Source organism: Lampetra fluviatilis, chromosome 2 (genome assembly GCF_964198595.1).
Source record: "Lampetra fluviatilis chromosome 2, kcLamFluv1.1, whole genome shotgun sequence".
In the NCBI taxonomy this organism is placed as follows: Eukaryota; Metazoa; Chordata; class Hyperoartia; order Petromyzontiformes; family Petromyzontidae; genus Lampetra; species Lampetra fluviatilis.
Window position 1 is genome coordinate 6,149,825 of NC_136276.1, and position 19,078 is coordinate 6,168,902.

General features: G+C 49.0%; 1 protein-coding gene and 1 long non-coding RNA gene across 3 annotated transcripts in view; both read left to right on the top strand.

The window, feature by feature from the left end:
- Positions 1-3,651: 3,651 nt before the first annotated feature.
- Positions 3,652-4,845, top strand: GPR84 (G protein-coupled receptor 84). Its single transcript, XM_078865005.1, has one exon. It carries the CDS (start codon positions 3,652-3,654, stop codon positions 4,843-4,845), a length of 1,194 nt encoding a protein of 397 aa, XP_078721131.1.
- A 4,706-nt stretch (positions 4,846-9,551) lies between these two features.
- The window catches only part of LOC144937642 (uncharacterized), a 24,805-nt gene continuing 15,278 nt past the window's right edge, over positions 9,552-19,078 (top strand). For both annotated transcript variants that reach the window (XR_013637763.1, XR_013637762.1), the window contains exon 1: positions 9,552-9,684. This is a non-coding gene — a long non-coding RNA (uncharacterized LOC144937642). The remainder of the gene's footprint in view (positions 9,685-19,078) is intronic.

Genomic DNA, 19,078 nt, shown 5'->3' on the forward strand with positions numbered 1-19,078 from the left:
TTCTTTCGGTAAAGTCACGTAGAAGGGAAACAATAAAATAAGAATGATTATGTTTTAATTATTTTATTTTATTATTTCCCTTCTACGTGACTTTACCGAAAGAACCAAGAAGAGAGGTAGCTTATTCAGTCGAAATGTACAGCAGCCAATGATCCAAACGCATGTTTCTAAATGTGGAGGGAAACACCGGAGGACCCAGAGCTAATTCCACGCGATCACGGGGAGAACATTCAAACTCTACATACATAGGCGCCAGTGTCGGGGTCGAATCCACGACCTCCTGTATACCAGGCGAGGGAGATAACATGTTGTCAACGCACCTCCGATTTGCACGGTGCGACAGAAATACAAGATACACATACACACTCTTTGGTTCTTTCGGTAAAGTCACGTAGGTAGGAATAAAAGTCACCTACGTGACTTTACCGAAAGAACCCAAGAGTATGGATTCCTGCAGTCACGAAATCTTCAAATCAAGATACACATGTGTTTATTTATTAATCCATAAGTCGCCGGGCCTGCGTGTGTGTGTGTTTGCTTCACTCGATACGTGTCCTGTAATCCATTGTCCTTCATTCATCGTGCACCGTGCCATGCACGTCCCTCGTACGAGTCCCGTTTTAATAAGAGGCGCGCCTGTGCTGAGTGTGTGACTGGGTGTGAGTGCGCTCTTCCTGCTGCGTGCTCAGTGTGCACCTGATGAAGCCACACGCGGCGCCGTGCCAGTTTATTGCTCCTCTGTCTGGCGATGCGACTCGGCTGACGGGTTTCGTTACTGGCGGTGACGCTCTCGTGGTGTCGTTCCGAGAGAGACGGACTCCGACGATGAACACATGACCCGGACCCGCAGCGCAAGCCATAAATAAGCGTCTGCGTTACAACTTCCAAACCAAACAATTAATATCAACCCACCCGCCCACTCGCCGATCACCCGCGGGTACCCGAGCAGATGCAGGACTCTGACCCCCCCCCCCTGTCGTGCTCGTGTTTAGACTCCCTGAATATCAACGACCAAGGGTCAGCACTCCCCACCCCCCACACACACACAAGAACTCCGCCGTTGAGCACACGCAGCTCTGTGATTAACACGATGCCATCGGACTGCCGCGCCTCGAGAGCCGATCGGTGATTTGACCGCACGTATCGTTATCACAGTGACATACAAAGTCAGTATCTTTATTTATCCGGGAGAAATCCGATGAGCTGTAAAGCTCTTTTTCGCAGTTCCAACAAAACAAACAATAACAAAACGATAGGAGTGCAATGTATAGGAAAGGTAAGAAACTCACTCAAACTAAATACATTTAAACTAAACTATTTGCAATTTGTTTAATTTTACCAGGTACAGCCCACCGAGCTATTAGTTATTTTTTTGAAGCGACCTGGCCGGAAATGATAGCCCAACAGAGTGGATTACCATGTGGAAATGAAAACCAACCCATGATGAATCTGAATACGATAGTGCGCGCACTCACAAACAGAACAAGAGATGGCTTTTGTTTACCCATCCTGGGTGCTGGTAGTTGGGATTAACTCGGAGGGTACTCAAGCGAGGCACTGAGACATGTCCAACTCCCAAGGGAGTAGGGAGGGGATGTTGCAGGAACGCCCGAAGGCGGTTATCGGCCACCCCACAAAGCTGCCTCGAAACAAAGATGTTCCGGGATTTCAGGTGCTGTGTCACCGAGGAAGCCTTACATTATATTCTTAGGTTTTTTCCGCTAAAGTCACGTAGGTAAAAAAAATAGCTGTATCAAGTACAGCAATCGTGCTGTGACGGTTCCACCTGAAGACGGAAGCTTGTGTTGCCTCCGAAACGTCGTGATTTTTATTTTATTTTTATTTTACTTTTTATTAATTTTAATTTTTTACCTACGTGACTTTACCGAAAAAACCTAATAATATGAATCCTTGCAGTCACGAAAGCTTCAAATCTAGCCTTACATCATCCCTGCCACTCTCAAAATGAAGAAACGGGAGCTATTACACGATGAAGCTACTTTGATTCTAAGTGGATTTTTGTTCTTTTCCAGTTATGAACTACGACGTTTCTGTTGAAGGTGCTGACATTTTTTTCGAGGAGGGGGGGGGGGGGCGTAAAGGATCTAACATGTGGACAATACCAATTTAGGAATCGGTTCATGTTTAAGATTGTGATTAATATAGCAGCCTCTGGAGGCGGGAGAGATCACGCGAAGCCATTAACATACACCATGTTCGATTTGCATCGAACGCGAATTTAAGAATCGGTATTGATCGATGCATTGGCATATCGTCACGGCATTCCAATGCACTGTCCGGCACCGCTATACCCAGTTTAAAAAAAACAACAACAAGAGTAACTTGGACACATGTCAAAGCAGGTATTGTACACTCTGATTAAAATGTTGCTTCTTTAGGGACACTAGTCTGTTGCTTTTCATTAGGCTCATCCACCTTTATCTCATGCACCTTTATCTCATCCACCTTTATCTCATGTACCTTAATCTCGTCCACCTTTTCCCGTCATCATTTGATCCCGGTTCCCCTTCAATGACCGCCCTAAGTGGTATACCGACTATTTTGTTTTCCAATTCTGTTCCTCTGACAGATATCTTCAATATGTTTCCAAACTATATAAACTGAGTTTAACACGTAGGCTTTCGCTACCAATATTATTTATAATAAAAGTTTTTGGGTTAGATCGCGTAAGTATAAATGTGTCTATTATGGCAAATCACCCGATGATGCTGGATGAAATTACCAGCGATAACGTCTTACTCAAATTGTAAATGTTGTGGATTTACAACACACCGGTGGGCTGAAGTAGTAACTAATTGGCGTTTTGTTTACGTAACAAATTCCCTACTAGTTGGCTGTGTCGGGTGGTGGAGGGTTACGACACATTTATACTTATTCGATCTAACCCAAAAACCTTTATTATGAACTATATTTTAAAAAAATGTGCCACTTCGTTGAGCTATCATTTGTGACCAAGTCGCATAACTCAGTGGGCCTTACCTTGTAAAATAAAAAAGAGTTAATTTATTATTTTAGTTTGACTGTTAATAATGTGCTTGGGCAGGACGCGTCTCTAGAAGCGAGGATTGTTGGCGGTCAAGACTAACAACGGAGTGGCTGCCAGGGTAGTAGTAGGTACACGCCCGGGGAAATTAACCACCGCGGAGACGGAACGATTAAATCAAATAATGTGCAGGAGCCAGATGGCGAGTGAAAGCCTCCATCTAGCAGTGGATAGATCGTGAATGACACGTCTCCTGCCAAGGATCTGAAGGCAACGATGCATGCTCATTTGGCCCAGGTGTTCAGACTTCTTCGCTGTGGTGTAAAATAGCAGAATTTCGCAAATTATTAACGCGGGTTTCCCCGCTCACGCGTTTATTTCGCTCACTACGTTTTCCGGGCTGTGGTCAGCCCACAGTTCCAGTGGTCTGCGCGTGTGATTCGCACGATATGATAAATAATGATGGAAATTCTAATAAAGAATGTGTGTTTTTTCTGTTAGTGTTTTTTTTCGAGAGAGAAAGAGTCGCAAACAATAATCGAGTCGAAGCTTTAACCACAGGAATGAGGAAACTCACACCCAGCTACCAGGGTTAGAGTCCAGCAGCTTTGCACTCGGGACTCCGTGCTGGCGAGACGACGCGAGCCATGGAGAACTTCACCTGCAGCGATCCATCCATCGAGAATTATCGCTACTTTGGAGCCGCGCTCGGCGTGCTGGTCACGGTGGTGGGCACCCTGGGCAACTGCATGACCATGCTGGCGTTCGGCATCGAGAAGAAGCTGCAGACCAAGCTGAACGCGCTCATCGTCAACCTTTCGCTGTCAGACCTCCTCTACTGCGCCTTTCTGCAGCCGATCACCGTGGACTCGTACATCCACTTGAGATGGAGGATGGGAGCGGACGGCTGCAGAGTGTTCGGCCTGCTCCTCTTCATGTCCAACGCCGTGTCCATACTCAACCTGGGCTCCATTTCGGTCAATCGCTACTTTCTCATCAGGGACAAGCGCCTCTTTGACCGGATCTACACCAGGTACACGATGCCCGCGTTCCTGGGCACCCCGTGGCTGATGGGTCTCGCTTCGTTTGCGCCTCTCTGGACGAGCTTTGACTTCTTGAAGCAGGTGTGCACGTGCAGCTTCCATCGCGAGAGAGGACGCCCGTACACCACCGTCCTGCTCGTGTTCTACTTCGTGGCGGGCATCGTCTCCATCACCGTCTTCTACTGCCTCATCCACAGGAGGGTGGCCGTGTCGTCCAAGGCGCTGCACAAGTACCGAGTGCGGATGAGCGGGCATGGGCCGCCCGGAGCGCAGGGGAGGGAGACGGCGGTGGTGGCGGCGCCGCGAGAAGCGAGCACCTCGTGCAGCCTGGACGCAGCGAACAGCGCCACCGACACCACCGCGGGCACGTGGACGGAGGCGCTGCGGAACGAGCCCAACGCGAGCAGAAGTCACGACGAGGCGTCGGCGAACTCCAGCGACCTCGACGCGGGTGAGAATGTCACCAAAAAGAGGAGGGATATGAAGAAGAAGAACAAGGAGAAGTCGGCGGCTTCTGCGGTGAAAAAAAATCTGGACGGCGAGTTTAAGAAAGTCACCAAGATGTGTTACGTGATTTTTTTGGTCTTTGTGGTTTGCTATTTGCCGTTCTGCGTGCTCAACGTCATCGATCGAAAGGGAACATATCCACCGATTTGGCACATGATGGCTGCCAACTGCACGTGGCTAAACAGCGGCATTAACCCCATCCTCTACGCGCTGATGAACCGGCAGTTCAAGGACGCCTACAAGGCGATCGTTCTCTCTCCGCTGCGTTTAATGCGGAAAACTCGGCACTGAGACCCGCGTGTCCCCCTGCGAGGTGTTCACAAGAAGTGTCAAGATGACAGACAGCCGCGCACGTGTGTGTGTGCGGTGTTGCGAGCCAAGAGCGTCAGGGTACGCGTCTCGTGGTTTTGTACAGACTTGTATTCACAATTTAGAAGCAATGTGTGGTTTTTAGAAGCAAAGTAGTGCGTGTGAAAGCTTAACCAACGTGGGGTTTTTTCTCTCTCTCGTTAGTTTAGAAATGTAGTCGTGGTGATGTCTCAGCAAAGTTGTCGCCATAACTAGATAAAGACTACGATGCAGGGAATAAGTAAAGCATAATAATAATGCCTGCGTTATTATATTGTTCACGTGTGCTCTGCATTGCTATGCAATCACACGTGGTGGGTAAGTTGCTCTCACGTGCACGATGTTTTCAATATCTCAAATCTCACGCGTTTCACGTGCGCGTTACGCAGCACCGAAGCAACACGCACAACAAAATAACTCAACACGTTCGTCAATATCAATACATTTGTATATGTACAATAGGCAACGTTTCGGGCAATGGCCCTTCTTCATTAGCACATCAATGCAGAGTGCTATGAAGAAGGACCATTTGCCTTGAACGTTGCGTATGTTATATATATAGTTTCCTATTAAGGTCAGAGTGTTGTTGACGAATGTTTTGATTTATATTATCAATTGCGCGTGTTCGCCATGTGCCAACACAGCAGTAGCAGCACCACCAAATAATAATTCGTTTTAAGTTGAACACAATTAAACGATTTCTCCCTCCCCCTCTCCCCACGGCGCGTCTCACGCCATCACGAGTCAATCTCACGGATTCCGATGGGCACTCGCACGCACCCCCATCTTGAGAGGTCCGGTGGTCAATGAAGGGGTTTAAAATCACTTATGTGCAGCGTTTACATTCGTAAAGTAATTAGCTCAGATATTTTTTCAAAATTCCCCAATAAAAATCCTTTTTCTCACCAACACGAGACTCTAAACCGTGGTTGGCTCCTAACATACGTGGTTATTGGTTATGATCATGAACCATGAACGGCCTCTGTCGGGGAAAGTCACATAGCCATTAATACGTACATGTGGTCATTCAAAACGTAAATCCTGCACGCGCGACACGTTTGGAAATGGTGTTAGTTACGTTATTTCAAGATATGTATTTATACGGAATGGCATTACTCTTACACTTGAAACGGAATTGTGTTTTTTTTCTTCCTCCAGGGACACGTGGTCCCCCGTTGTAAACCAGACACGTTGTACGTGCAGCGTCAACGAAACATAGCGGCTGTTATCGCACCGGACACGAAATTAGATCCTTTTTCTCGGTTATTCAAACTGCGTCTGGTTGCTGTGGCCGTCGCTATAACACTGTGGCAGTCTTCACTGTCGTTTTGAATCATAACAGGAATAAATAACTCAACAAATTCGTTAAATAACATTACCCTAAAAAAGGAAAAACGCATCATAGGCAATGGTCATTCTTCCTATACATTATATATATTTTTTCCTATTCAGACCACAATGTTGTTGACGAGTGTGTTGAGTTGCGTTGTAATCTGTGCACCGCTGCCAACGCAGCAACATGCTCACTGTAATGTTTCGTGCGTGGTATCGTTTTTTTAATAAACACTTTTTGTAATGAAAAACACTGCACGTGATGTCGTATAACTCGGAGCTGATATCTACACGTGTGTGTGTGCTGGGTCAGCAATGCTGTGGTCGTTGGTTTGAGGTCTGGCTTTCCAGGTTATGCGTGTACGCGGATACTAGAGTCTCATTTTGCCGAGGGCCGAATTACGAAATAAATACACAGATAAAGCGGGCAAGAGCAACAGCGCGCCGCGTCTGAATGTCAAGCAAACCAGGAGCACCTTTGAATGGATACATTAACAATTCAGTTTACAAATCATCTCTCTACTGAATTTGAGTAACGTATTTGATTGTATTCTTGCGTATGTCAATACAATGTAGAACACTCTTGATTTGAAGCTTTCGTGACTGCAGGAATCCATACTCTTTGGTTCTTTCGGTAAAGTCACGTAGGTATAAAATAAAATAGATCACGACGTTTCGGGCGCAACACAAGCGTCCGTCATCAGGTGGGAAAGCATGGCCTGCTGCTGACTGCATCAGCAGCAGAAACCTTTTAAAAGAAGTCTGCATCAGCAGCAGGCCATGCTTTCCCTCCTGATGACGGACGCTTGTGTTGCGCCCGAAACGTCGTGATCTATTTTATTTTATACCTACGTGACTTTACCGAAAGAACCAAAGAGTAATGTAGAACACGTGTAAACTCCCTTGGAGTTTTCGTGTCTCTGCAGACATTTCGTGGCAGACAGTTTGCCAGAATAGGTAACCAGGGGAAGAAGGGTGTCAGTTCCAGTGTTCCAGTTACGAGGCGCTTTGCGTTATTGAATTGTGCATCTACCAGTTGTGTATAAGAGCTCCTGGGCCAGGCTGGAGCGCACTGAGTAGATAAGTGATAGGGTGGCGGTTCGCAGCACATAAACTAAAACTGAATAATTTGTTTTATTTTAGCAGGTATGGCCCACTGAGGTATAGATGAGCTGTTGAAGTCACTGGCGGAGCTAGTGGGGGGAGTGGCACGTACCCCTCCCCCCCCCAATGATCCGATCGAAATCCCTAATTTCGATCGGATCATTGGGGTTTATTAGTAATACATCGGCATTTTGCGACCCCCACTGCCACTGTGTAGCATATTATTACGTGCCAGGGACTCTATGAGATGATAGGACAATAGTCTGAGTCCATAATTGGCAATAAGTAATGGCAAAGCGGTTATAAGTGACTCATAGAATTGTGCGCAGTTGCGTATACAGTCCACGACTTCCCTGAAGGCAAACACCTTCAGCGAGCGCGATGCCGATCACACAACGCGGTTCGAATTCGTCCATCGATCGATGGCTGCGCCATCGCCGCACACGCGTCGGATTAAAAGCAAGGGGCAAGTCCTCACTTACTAACAACTCCTCTATCATTTTTCATTGCTGGAGGGCTTGCCACACCCTACCTGAAAATCCTGGCTCCGCTATTGGTTGAAGTCACCCACGTATATCAGAATTTTTATCGGAATCTGTCTGTATCCTGGAGGAATCCGGTGAGTTATGAAGCCCCTTTCGACAGACATTCAATGGGGGGCGGGCCATCAAATTGCAACAACAGCGGCTGCTGGCAGCGGTCGAGATGTCCATTCCTCATTTGGGGACTTACGCTGTGTACACTGATGACTGTGAGCGCGATCCAAATGAGACAGTCAACGACGTTGAGGCGTCACTCGCGGTGGTGGTGGCCTTCAAAAGCATGGTCCTTTAGGCCTTGCCTGATGAACGTGGCGAGGCCACGTTTAGGTGGATAGAATGCAAGCAACAAGGATAAATACATCAATTTATCCCGTGGCGTGGCATCGACGTAATCTCCTCAACGCGCGTCTGGTGTGAGTCAACGAGGTCAACGTTGGTCAGCACCACGAGACCCCCACAAATCAAACACGCGGTAATTTCACCAGCAAGGGGCGACAAAGCTACTGGATTTTCCCACGTGGGGAATTCCAGTTTTTACCATCAGAGGGCCCCCACACCTCACCAATAGAAACTCCAGGGTGACGGTTCCCATCACCATTGGACATCCAAACCTCACCTCCAGGGACATGACACCTCGTCGTCAGGAGGGGGCCCAGACTTCACCACCAGAGACTTCAGATCTCACCGCTCGGGGGTTCCAGAACTCACCACTTTGGGGAACCCAGACCTCACCACCAGAGTTTCAGTTTTTAGTTTTTCATTTATTTGGTATAGCCCTGTGAGCCATTCGGCTCTTAAATCGGGTGCAACCGCAACAAACAAAAAACAAAAAACATGAACAAGAAAACGTCTTAAAGTGACTATGTGACTAAGCGCAAACAGAAAAATCCAGGAAAAAACTGCAAAGTCTTCCAGAAAAAAAGCACCGTACACCAACGCTGTGCAAAAATCCCAGTGGGATGCAAGTCAAACAACAACAACAACCACAAGACAACTTAGATTAAAGCCATCATTTTAACTCCGTACTACAACAAACAAACATGACCAAACCAAAACACTTTTCGAAATCACCAAAATAAAGCCATAAGCAATGTATTTGACCTCGTATCTCACCACTAGGAGGGGGGCTCCAGAACTCACCACTAAGGTGAAGTAACCCAGACCTCATCCCCATGGGCCTCAGATCTCACAACTAGGAGGCTCCTGAACTCACCACTAAGGGGTATTTGGACCTCACCACCAGAGACCTCAGATCTCACCACTAGGGGGGGGGGGGGCTCCAGAACTCACCACTGAGGTGAAGTAACCAGACCTCACCAGCAGAGACCTCAGATCTCACCACTAGGAGGCTCTAGAACTCGCCACTAAGGTGTACTTGGACCTCACCACCATAGACCTCAGATTTCACCACTAGGAGGCTCCTGAACTCACCACTAAGGTGAAGTAACCCAGACCTCACCAGCAGAGACCTCAGATCTCACCACTAGGAGGCTCCAGAACTCACCACTTTGGGGCACCCAGACCTCACCCCCATAGAACTCAAATCTCACCACTAGGAGGCTTCAGAACTCACCACTAAGGTGAATTAACCCAGATCTCACCACTAGGGGGGGGTAAGCTCCAGACATCACCACCAGGGGGCCCCCCCACACTAGAGGGCAGTACGCGCGCCGGTCGCCACGCTAAAGTGCCGCTCAAGCAGTGACGGAGCGCAGAGAGGAACAGGAGGAGGAGGTGGTTAGCAGTGAGTGTGGAGGCGAGCGAGCGAGCGAGCTGTGACCGGCTGCAAGAGCCCCGAGGCGAGGTAAGAGACCCGGGGGCGGAGGGAGCGAGGGAGGGAGGTGGGACCCCTGGCCACAGGCCACAGAGGGCCCCGCAGACCCGAGGCGGCCCGGGGCGGTCGCTGTCGGCCGGTTCGGGGCCGGGCAGTCGCGGCCGCGCGCGGCGGACAGGGCCGGGCAGGGCCGCCGTGGGGGGGGGGGGGGGTCTGGTTATTTGCTGGTTATTTGCTGGTCAAGTATGGGGGGCACACACACACACAGTCTGGGTAACCCGAGTTCAAGTGTCGTTTGCGTGGAGGTGGTGATCGGTCCGGGTCTAGGGGTTCTGTTCTGATCTTAAAAGTGTCTCTCATTCCTCGCATTCGGTTCCCTAATATGCTGTTGCGTGGAGTGTGCTGTTGCACGCCTGATGTGTGTGGGGTCACTGTTCGGTATGGAGGCTTCCAGGTTATCTGGGGTGTACAGCAGGAGCCCGTGAACGGTCCCGAGCCCGGCACCGCCTGTGTGTGTGTGTACCCTGAGCCCCTCCAACCTCATCCAACCTCATCCTTCACTGGGGCGAAGGAGGCCACGTTGCTTGTCAATTGGGCCATCATCATCCTCGCTTCTCTGCCTCCCAACCCACCCATCCATCCCCCTGTCAAAAAAGAGCGAGCGCCTTTTCTCGTGAGATCTGCAGGAATGTTAAGTGGTGTGTTTATCCGGGAAACCTCGCAGAGCCTCAATGATGATTGTGCAGGAGGGTCCTGCGTCGGGATGCTTGGACGGTTACGTTTGAAGGTTGTTTCGTGTGTTTGGTGAGGCAGGAAAGCCGGAGCACCTGGAGGAAACCTCACGCTAAACGATGGGCTGACACTAAAATAGGCTCATGAACCTACTTGTTGTACTGCCATGTATTGGTCACTGCGCGGTTCATGCGGTCGGGGGGCGGGTAGGGATGGGTCGTTTAATAAATCTCGAGATTGTACCACCAACCTCTGCCTCCAGAAGCCTCGGGTCACAGGCGTGTGCCACCCACACCTGATTGGGTCACCAACCCCATCCCAAACTGAGGCATTGAGGTCCATGACCTTTGGGGTTGAGGGAAGAAGCCGAGGGAGGAGAAATCCCATTTCTAAGCTCCACCTACCTGGACGTGTTCGTGCTCCGTTGGAGCTGTGTTCGTGTCAGATTTGAAATGCGACGTTCGAACCCTGTTGGTGATGCGGTCTCCTCAATATTCACCCGTGGCTATTTTTTTCAGTGACAGTGGCACCCTTATGGAAGTCTGCTCAAGGTGATGTTCTGCAACATTGAAATCATTGGCTGCAATAAGCGCCTGTATCTACAAACAGAACGTGTGCTGAACCAGAGAGTGTGCCCTCTCCCAAGACTTGGAGTAAACACAGGTCTGGGTGTTTGTTGGGATTTGCGCTCAAGTGAAGGAGAGACATGGCCATGCTTGAAGGCCCCAGTGTGCGTGGGTGATCCAGCATCTGGACATCAGACGCACGCCACGTTTATAAATGATAGGCATGTGGGGGCACCAATAGCACAAGCTATGTTTTTCACAACACACACAAACTGCTTAGTAACATTTGAAAACTAACAGTGAAGCCGTCTGTTCGGGTTAAATCAATCATACATAATTATTAAGTTTCCATTGGCAATTCACATGCTGCTGCGTTCACGTCTACGGGGTTTATTGGTTCATGGATGCGTGTGTCTGAACGTGTTTGTGTCGTATTGGCCCGCATAGGTGCTCGCTAACAGCACTTGCCTTGACCGCCTGAAAAAATAATACACGGAGATATATATTATTGTTTTTTTATTGCGCACACACACAGCCGTTTCATGACAATATGCCTCTTAAGCTTGTCTAGTATTTGTTCCGGACACCATTGGGTTGTGCGCACAGCTTCCATATTGATCCGACCTGGAGCACATTTGTTGAGGAATCTTGTCAGATCAGAATAATATAAAACACGTGCCACTCCTTCATGAGCCATGTCGTAGGCAGAAGGATAGGATGAAGGATCTCTGCACTGGGAAGTGAGCTTGGGGCACGCTGCAAGCACATGTTACTTGTCAAGCGCGGTGCGGGAAGCCCGTGACGGGAACCGCACCTGCTCGCTTCTGTGCCGACCTCGACAGAACGCTGGAGTAGGTCCCAACAATGACTCGATTATTAATAATACCAAGGTAGTTGGAAAAAATATAAGCTAACCTCTGCGCTCGGCATGGCTTGCAGGAGTTTCCCCACCTTCATGGGACAGGATTTGGGGATGGCCAACAATTTTTACAGGAGTCCAAGTATAATGGACCAACAAAAAACAACTGTATTCCACTTTTAGTCCATTGATTGACGTAAGCGTATGATCGTCCCGGCTCTCCGTTCGTGTTGGTGATGCTTGGATGACTTGCAACAGTCCAATGATGTTGTGTCAGCTGCGGTGTCGTCGCTGCCCAAAGAACTGCGTTGACAAGATTTGTCAATAACTTGGTCACAGGAGTCGACAGGAGCCATTCGCAACATGTTTATGCGAATGTGGTACGCAAGAAAAGTGCCACTACTCTCATTAATTTCCTGCACTTTTGAGGAAGTGGAATAAATGTAGTCACTTTACGATGTGTCACTTCTGTGTTTATGGCGAGGATTTACGGTTCTCAGACAACACGGAACACTCATTTGTAGACTTCATTCAGTAATCTTAGGACGTTTTCTCTCGATTTCAGAGAATCCTCCCCCACTTTGCGTCGGTGACCATGTGGCTACTCGTTTCCTGTCACCCCCTACCCAGAGAGAATTACTGCTTTTTGACCACAACCACTCATATTTTCTCTCCTCCAACACAAGTGATCACATTTTTCTCATGGTTTTATAGCTTTTATTTGGTAATGCTTCCGGAACATGTGAGGTGGCTGGGCTCAGATAAAAAAACTGGTCAACCGGAAGTCAGTATAGTAATAGGTTTTTACCCTTTCAACTGGTACAAAAACTGACACCTTTATACAAGGCATCATGTTGGCAATAACCACAACACAAGCAATCAAAATGCAAACAAAAAGAAATAAACAACTCTGATAATCATAATGATATGCACTGTCCTTGAAGTTGATTGGTCCACACCCGACAGCTTTTCTTAGAGCCTAGTCTCCATTGATGTTGGATCAGATTACGCCAAAAGGCGTACAACTTTTTGTTTGCATTTTGACTTCTTGTGTTGTGGTTATTGCAAACATGATGCCTTGTATAAAGGTGTCAGTTTTTGTACCAGTTGAAAGGGTAAAGACCTATTACTATATTTTGCCACTGGTAAAGGAGATGTTTCATAGCGGAAATCAGTAGTCACATGCACTGTCACTACGACTGGCCCATTTTGGCATATCAACTGTAGTTGTGTACTACACTGAGAAGCACTTCAAGATTTGCAATGTTTTTCGGTGAATAACTGATCTTAATAATTACTGTACCGGACTGAGAGTATTTGCCAAATCTCACAATGTTAGTTGAGTAACCAGACCGGACATGATGCTGGTAATTTGTGAAGTTGAGTGCTAGAAAAGGAAACGTGTATCTCTATTTTCTGTAAAGATAAGGAAGGGACAATGTTTATGTTAAATGGTGTGAACACTGCAAGTTATTGCACGCTTGCGGTCGTGGTGTTTGTGGGTGAATGTAGCCAGTATATTGTGCACAGGTTCTCACTGACAGCATTGCGATGTGTCCGTTTATGGTTGGGCAGCATAGCTGATTGGTGGTGGCGTCGGCCCTGAAATCTCTGCCACGTATTTGCTTGCGTCCGCTCCGGTCAACATGTTTGATTGAGGTGCCACAGCGATTAAACGTACGCTATGTTTATTCTAAGTCGCTTGAAATGTGTGTGCGCGTTGCACGGTTGGCTACATGCGTTGCGAAAGAAGTTCGGCATGCATACATACGTACAAATATTTATCAAGAATATTTCAGTACCTTTGGTATTCAAGCCCCATTATCATCACCCAAGGCTATCAGTAATATAATCACCGTATTCGAATACTTCCTGCGCGTAAACAACGTTGAGCGTTTCGGTATGTACCGACGCATGGGGTGTGGACTGCTGTTGACGTGGGGTGGGCCCCTTCGGTCACTCTGACGAGAGAGGCCCTCTTTGGCCGGTCGGGCGTCTTCCTACCCGTGGACTCTGTGGTGGAGAGCCGAGTTACATCAACGACTTGGGGAGGAGGGTCTCCTGGGTGGGTTAACGACGTGGAGGTGGCAGGCGTGGCATCGTCTGGGGCACGAAGGGCCTGCGTCGCCGGCAAGCTGATTTTTGCGTGAGTGGCGGTCGTCTCTGACATTGTCTGCGTGGCTGCTCGAGGGAGGGGTTGGTATTGTTTACTGGGAGTTTGGAGGGTGGCTAAATGCGAGAGCGAGCTATATATATCGTGGGGTGTTGCTTCCTTGCACGCGTGCCTGTGACCTGGTTGAAAATCTGGCCGATCGTTTTTATTCATTCCAATCGCATGTGTTTCGTTTAGAGAGAAAAAAACATTGCAGTTTGTAACAAGCAGGGAATGAGGATGAATAATGTCGTGAATTTTTCACATTTTTCTCAACTGCGTCTTTAAAAATGTATGAGACTGCATGCTGGTGAGTGTGGGTTGCTGATGGCATGGGAGCATAGCAGTACTGCACAACAACGGATACTGCCGCGTTGCTTTACGGTGCCCACGGCAGAATCAACCTTGCTTGACCTTCGGAGATCTGACAAATTCGAGCACGTTCCAAGCGATTTGCTCATAGATGGGGGGGGGGGCATATACAGTGCGCGTGAATTTGTCATTCACCCCGGCGAGAAGAAGTGCGGTAACAGCCCAACCATTAAACACGCTTTTATTTTCACTGGCAACAGCCAAACAAGTGTTTAAATGAAAATCTACTGAAGTGGCAAAACAGTATAAGGAAACAGGAAACTGTTTAAGGATGTGGAAACCTTAAAGGAAGGCACGGAGAGTGGATTTTGTACATGGCTGCCACTCCGCCTGCAACACCGCTGCTGTGATCATTGGGCCCTCGTTGGCGAGAGAGATCTCCGGTTTGACGCGCAACCCGAGGAGGTCGTCGTGATTAACGAGCACGGGAGGACACCTCGCTTGAGATCACGGTGGCGTAAGGCCCCCCCCCTACCACCCTACCTTCTATCAGGTAATACAAAATATGATGATGATGATCACGATGTAAATGGTGGCATTTACCGAATGCCCTTTGCGGTGGGAAATATTGACCTGTCACGACGAGAACATGTCAAATTAAAACCAAATGTTTTTTTGTCGTACAGTATTTTAAAATGCAACAATGTCTCGGCGTTATTGGCGGTACATTCATTGTCATGATCATCATTTTTTGAGCCGTGCTCTATCCACCGCTGAATGAGAACCTGCCAAAGCTGCCGCCTATACCTGACGGTCCCGCGGTGCAACAGTCGATCGAGCCGCTTGAATCGCTCCATCTCCACAGTGACAAACAAACCTGACGGACGCGTCCTCTCATTTTGGCTTACCACTCCTTCATCATCTGTCTGAACCAGCAGCAGCAGCAGCCATTCACTCCAGTGACACGTTCACCCAAGGACCACTCGTCTTAACAGTCGCGTGAACGCGTTTGACTTGCCTATGTTTTTCTCACGCAGTCATAATTGAACGTCTATGGCGCTTTTCAGTGCATGCCGTTTTATGATATATGCGATGACTGTAAAACGTGTAGGAGCAGCTACGCCCAGCGAGTAGTGAAGCACCCACCACGTACTGCTGTTACTATAAATCTGCGGTGCGCTGAACGACTGTGGCTTGAGAGCCCATGTTGATCATGAATTCTGTTCAGAATTTAGTAGATCCATGTGTCCTGCTGTGGACCACCGTGTTCTGTGCGGCTGGGAGATGGGATCGTGACGTGTTCACAAACACACTCAATGTCTCCCTAATCCACCAAACCTCCCTTTGGGCGGCTCTAAGCTAGCAGCGAAAATTCCACATTCCTATGGCAGAGGATAGTCATCACCGGACGTGTAGCAGCGCTGACTTCTGAAATGTGGTACTGCTTGTATCGACCCTGGAGGCTATGATACGCACTAATACAGCAGGAGTGCATTGTTACATACTTTGTCGTTTTTAATTTCTCGCATTGTTTGCTATCGCTGTGTGTAATTGGATTGAGCAGACTCGGACGTGGTTGATATTCAGAAATGTGATTCTTTCCAGGAGCGAATTCATTTGGCGTTTACATCCACAATTAATCGTTGCACAACGTGTGTGTGTGTATATACCAGAGGCGACCGGTGTAAATTCAGTCTCGTTGTATCGGTCTTCTGTTCGGGGCGATGTTTTTTTCGTCCTTCCGTGCAAATTGCTCACGAATCAATGCGATGATCACGTTGGCCGGCGTGTCACCGGTGCCACTGGTCGATATTGTTCGGCAGGCCCCCCCTCTCCTGACTGTGCTCGCCGCGGTGTGTCGATACCACTTCGTTCGTGTGTCGTGCGATAACATGGTCCGTCGCGATAGTCGTACATTTACGACGAAGGCACACAAGTATATTGATGCAGGTTTTCGCATCTCGTAGCTACGTCGCGAAGGAGACGATCAGCGGCAATCCCAAAAGATTCGCTTTTCACAGCATATCTCATAACTTGCTCAGCAAAAATGTTTTATAATGTAGAGATGTTTTACCCGTTAGACATGCTTGTTTTCCCGCATGAAAAGCTGCAGTAAGCCTAGATTATTGTACAGTAGAAGTTACGTCGATTATTTCTTGTGAAACTGAAAGCTTGCGCGCTGTGGAGCGTTATAGATTGTAAAGTCGCAGCGATTAAGAAGACTTGAGACATAATTTGCGTTGAGTAATCTGCAGTTGAAGAACGCTTAAGTCATCCTTATCCGTACTTGAAGTCCAGCAAGCCACAAACAACAAAGCAGTAGACCCGTGACGTACAATCACAAAAGTTATGGTGAAATCGATATCGCCAAAATCATTATCGTGTCGTGACAAAGCGACATCACGACAACGCTACTCGTGGGGGGTGTGTAATGGAGGTGTGTGGGTCCACGGGTACAACAGAACGAAGTTGTTTCGTTGCCACTGCTGATGAACTCAGCAGAGTGCAGATTTCGCTGGTGGGATGGGACGTAGCACCACAGGGAGCGCGCGTCCGTGCGGGTGCCGTACGACAGCCGTCAACCACGGACGCTCCCCCCCCTGCTGCTCCTGCTGCTGATGCTGCTTCTGCTGCTTCTGCCGCTGTTGCTGCTGCTGCCCCTGCTGCTGCTGCTGCCCCTGCTGCTTGCTCCTCGTGCGTGCGATCGCGCTCGAGGCTGGGGGTCGTGCACCGCCCACCGCCCCGTGCCCTGCTGCGGGGCGAACTGTCCATCAAGGAGCTCCCGCGCCTCTTGGCGGCGTCTTCCTGCCGAGGAATTCCCACGTGGCGGACGCCCCCGGGAGCGGCGCTCGCCCAGGCTCGTCGCATAGCAACACGCACTGTCAGGAGGGGGGGGGGGGCACTGTCTAGAGGGGGGGGCGCTCTCAGGAGGGGGGGGGCGCACTCAGGAGGGGGGGGAGCACTGTCAGGAGGGGGGGCGCACTGTCTAGGGGGGGGGGGGGCGCACTGTCTAGAGGGGGGGGCGCACTGTCTAGAGGGGGGGGGCACTGCAGAGGGGGGGCACTGTAAAGGGGGGGGGCGCACTGTCTAGAGGGGGGGGGCACTGTAGAGGGGGGGCACTGTAGAGGGGGGGGCCGCACTGTCAGGAGGGGGGGGGGGGGCCGCACTGTCTAGAGGGGGGGGGGCGCACTGTCTAGAGGGGGGGGCCGCACTGTCTAGAGGGGGGGGGGCGCACTGTCAGGAGAGGGGGGGGCCGCACTGTCAAGAGGGGGGGGGGGGGCGCACTGTAGAGGGGGGGGGCCGTACTGTTTAGAGGGGGGGGGGGCGCACTGTCTAGAGGGGGGGGGCGCACTGTAGAGGGGGGGGGGGCAGTGGTTCTACAGAATCTGCGCTGTCACCTCTTTCTTGGTGCTGACGAGTTCTGTTGTTGTTATTGACTCCACTGCTGGAGGGGCGCTGGGTGAAGTGTGCGAGCCGTGTGGCTGTGTGTGGCTGTGTGCGCGGAGCCTACCAATCCGGCGAGCCTCGTTCGATTCCCGGTCGCGACCAACATCAGCGACGATTATCTGAACCCGTCCTGGGCCTCCCCTAGGTCGACTCAGCCTCAAATGAGTACCTCCTGTGGCGTGTCAACATCGCCACTGGGGAGACAAAGGCGGCCGGGCGTGGTGCTTTCCACCCACCCCCCTCTCGTGTGCCGTGCCGGCCTTCATAAGTGCTCGCGGACAGCTCTTGCCCCAGCAATCTGTTAAGGCTATACAGGGGGGAATCTTTGTCTTTGTGCTCTACATCATCTTCTCGTGTTGTCGGGTGAGAAGAGCTTCATAGCTCATCAGATTCCTCCTCCAGTGTGAATGGTGATTCTGATTCTGCGCCCCTTTGGGAAGAGGAATTGGAGCGCCTTTGCCCCCCCCCCGCCTCTCCTGCATATCCGTGAACCCGTCCGGTTTGTCCGTATTCGTGTACAGGGGAATTGAGTAAAAAAAAATTGTGTGTTTGTGTTTCTCCCTTGTGCTGGGACTTTGTAGGGTGAACGTTGAGATTTATAAGGACACGGGGTGATCAATAAGGTCTGAATTGGTCAAATAAGGTAGGCACTGGTAAGGGGTTGACAGGTATGTAGTAGTGTAGTGTATAGTGTAGTGTATAGTGTAAAGTGTAGTGTATAGTGTCGAGTATAGTGTAGAGTGTAGTGTATAGTGTAGTGTTGTGTATAGTGTAGTGTATTGTATAGTGTAGAGTATTGTGTAGTGTATAGTGTAGAGTATAGTGTAGTTTATAGTGTAGAGTGTAGTGTATATAGTGTAGTGTATAGTGTAGAGTATAGTGTAAAGTGTAGTGTAGAGTATAGTGTAGAGTGTAGTGTAGAGTATAGTGTAGAGTATAGTGTAGTTTATAGTGTAGAGTATAGTGTAGTGTATAGTGTCGAGTGTAGAGTATAGTGTAGAGTATAGTGTAGTGTAGAGTATAGTGTAGTGTATAGTGTAGAGTAGAGTATAGTGTCGAGTGTAGTGTATAGTGTGTAGTGTAGAGTAAAGTGTAGTGTGTAGTGTAGTGTATAGTTTAGTGTAGAGTAAAGTGTAGTGTATAGTGTAGTGTGTAGTGTATAGTTTAGTGTAGTGTATAGTGTAGAGTATAGTGGAGTGTAGTGTATAGTAGTGTGTAGTGTAGAGTGTAGTGTAGTGTATAGTGTAGTGTAGAGTGTAGTGTATAGTGTAGTGTGTAGGGTATAGTGTAGTGTATAGTGTAGTGTATAGTGTAGTGTAGAGTATAGTAGCATACCCGTCAACACATACGGTTTGC

Excerpts from the sequence above, each read along its gene's own strand:
- GPR84 (XM_078865005.1), top strand. The coding sequence starts at position 3,652 with ATGGAGAACTTCACCTGCAGCGATCCATCCATCGAGAATTATCGCTAC.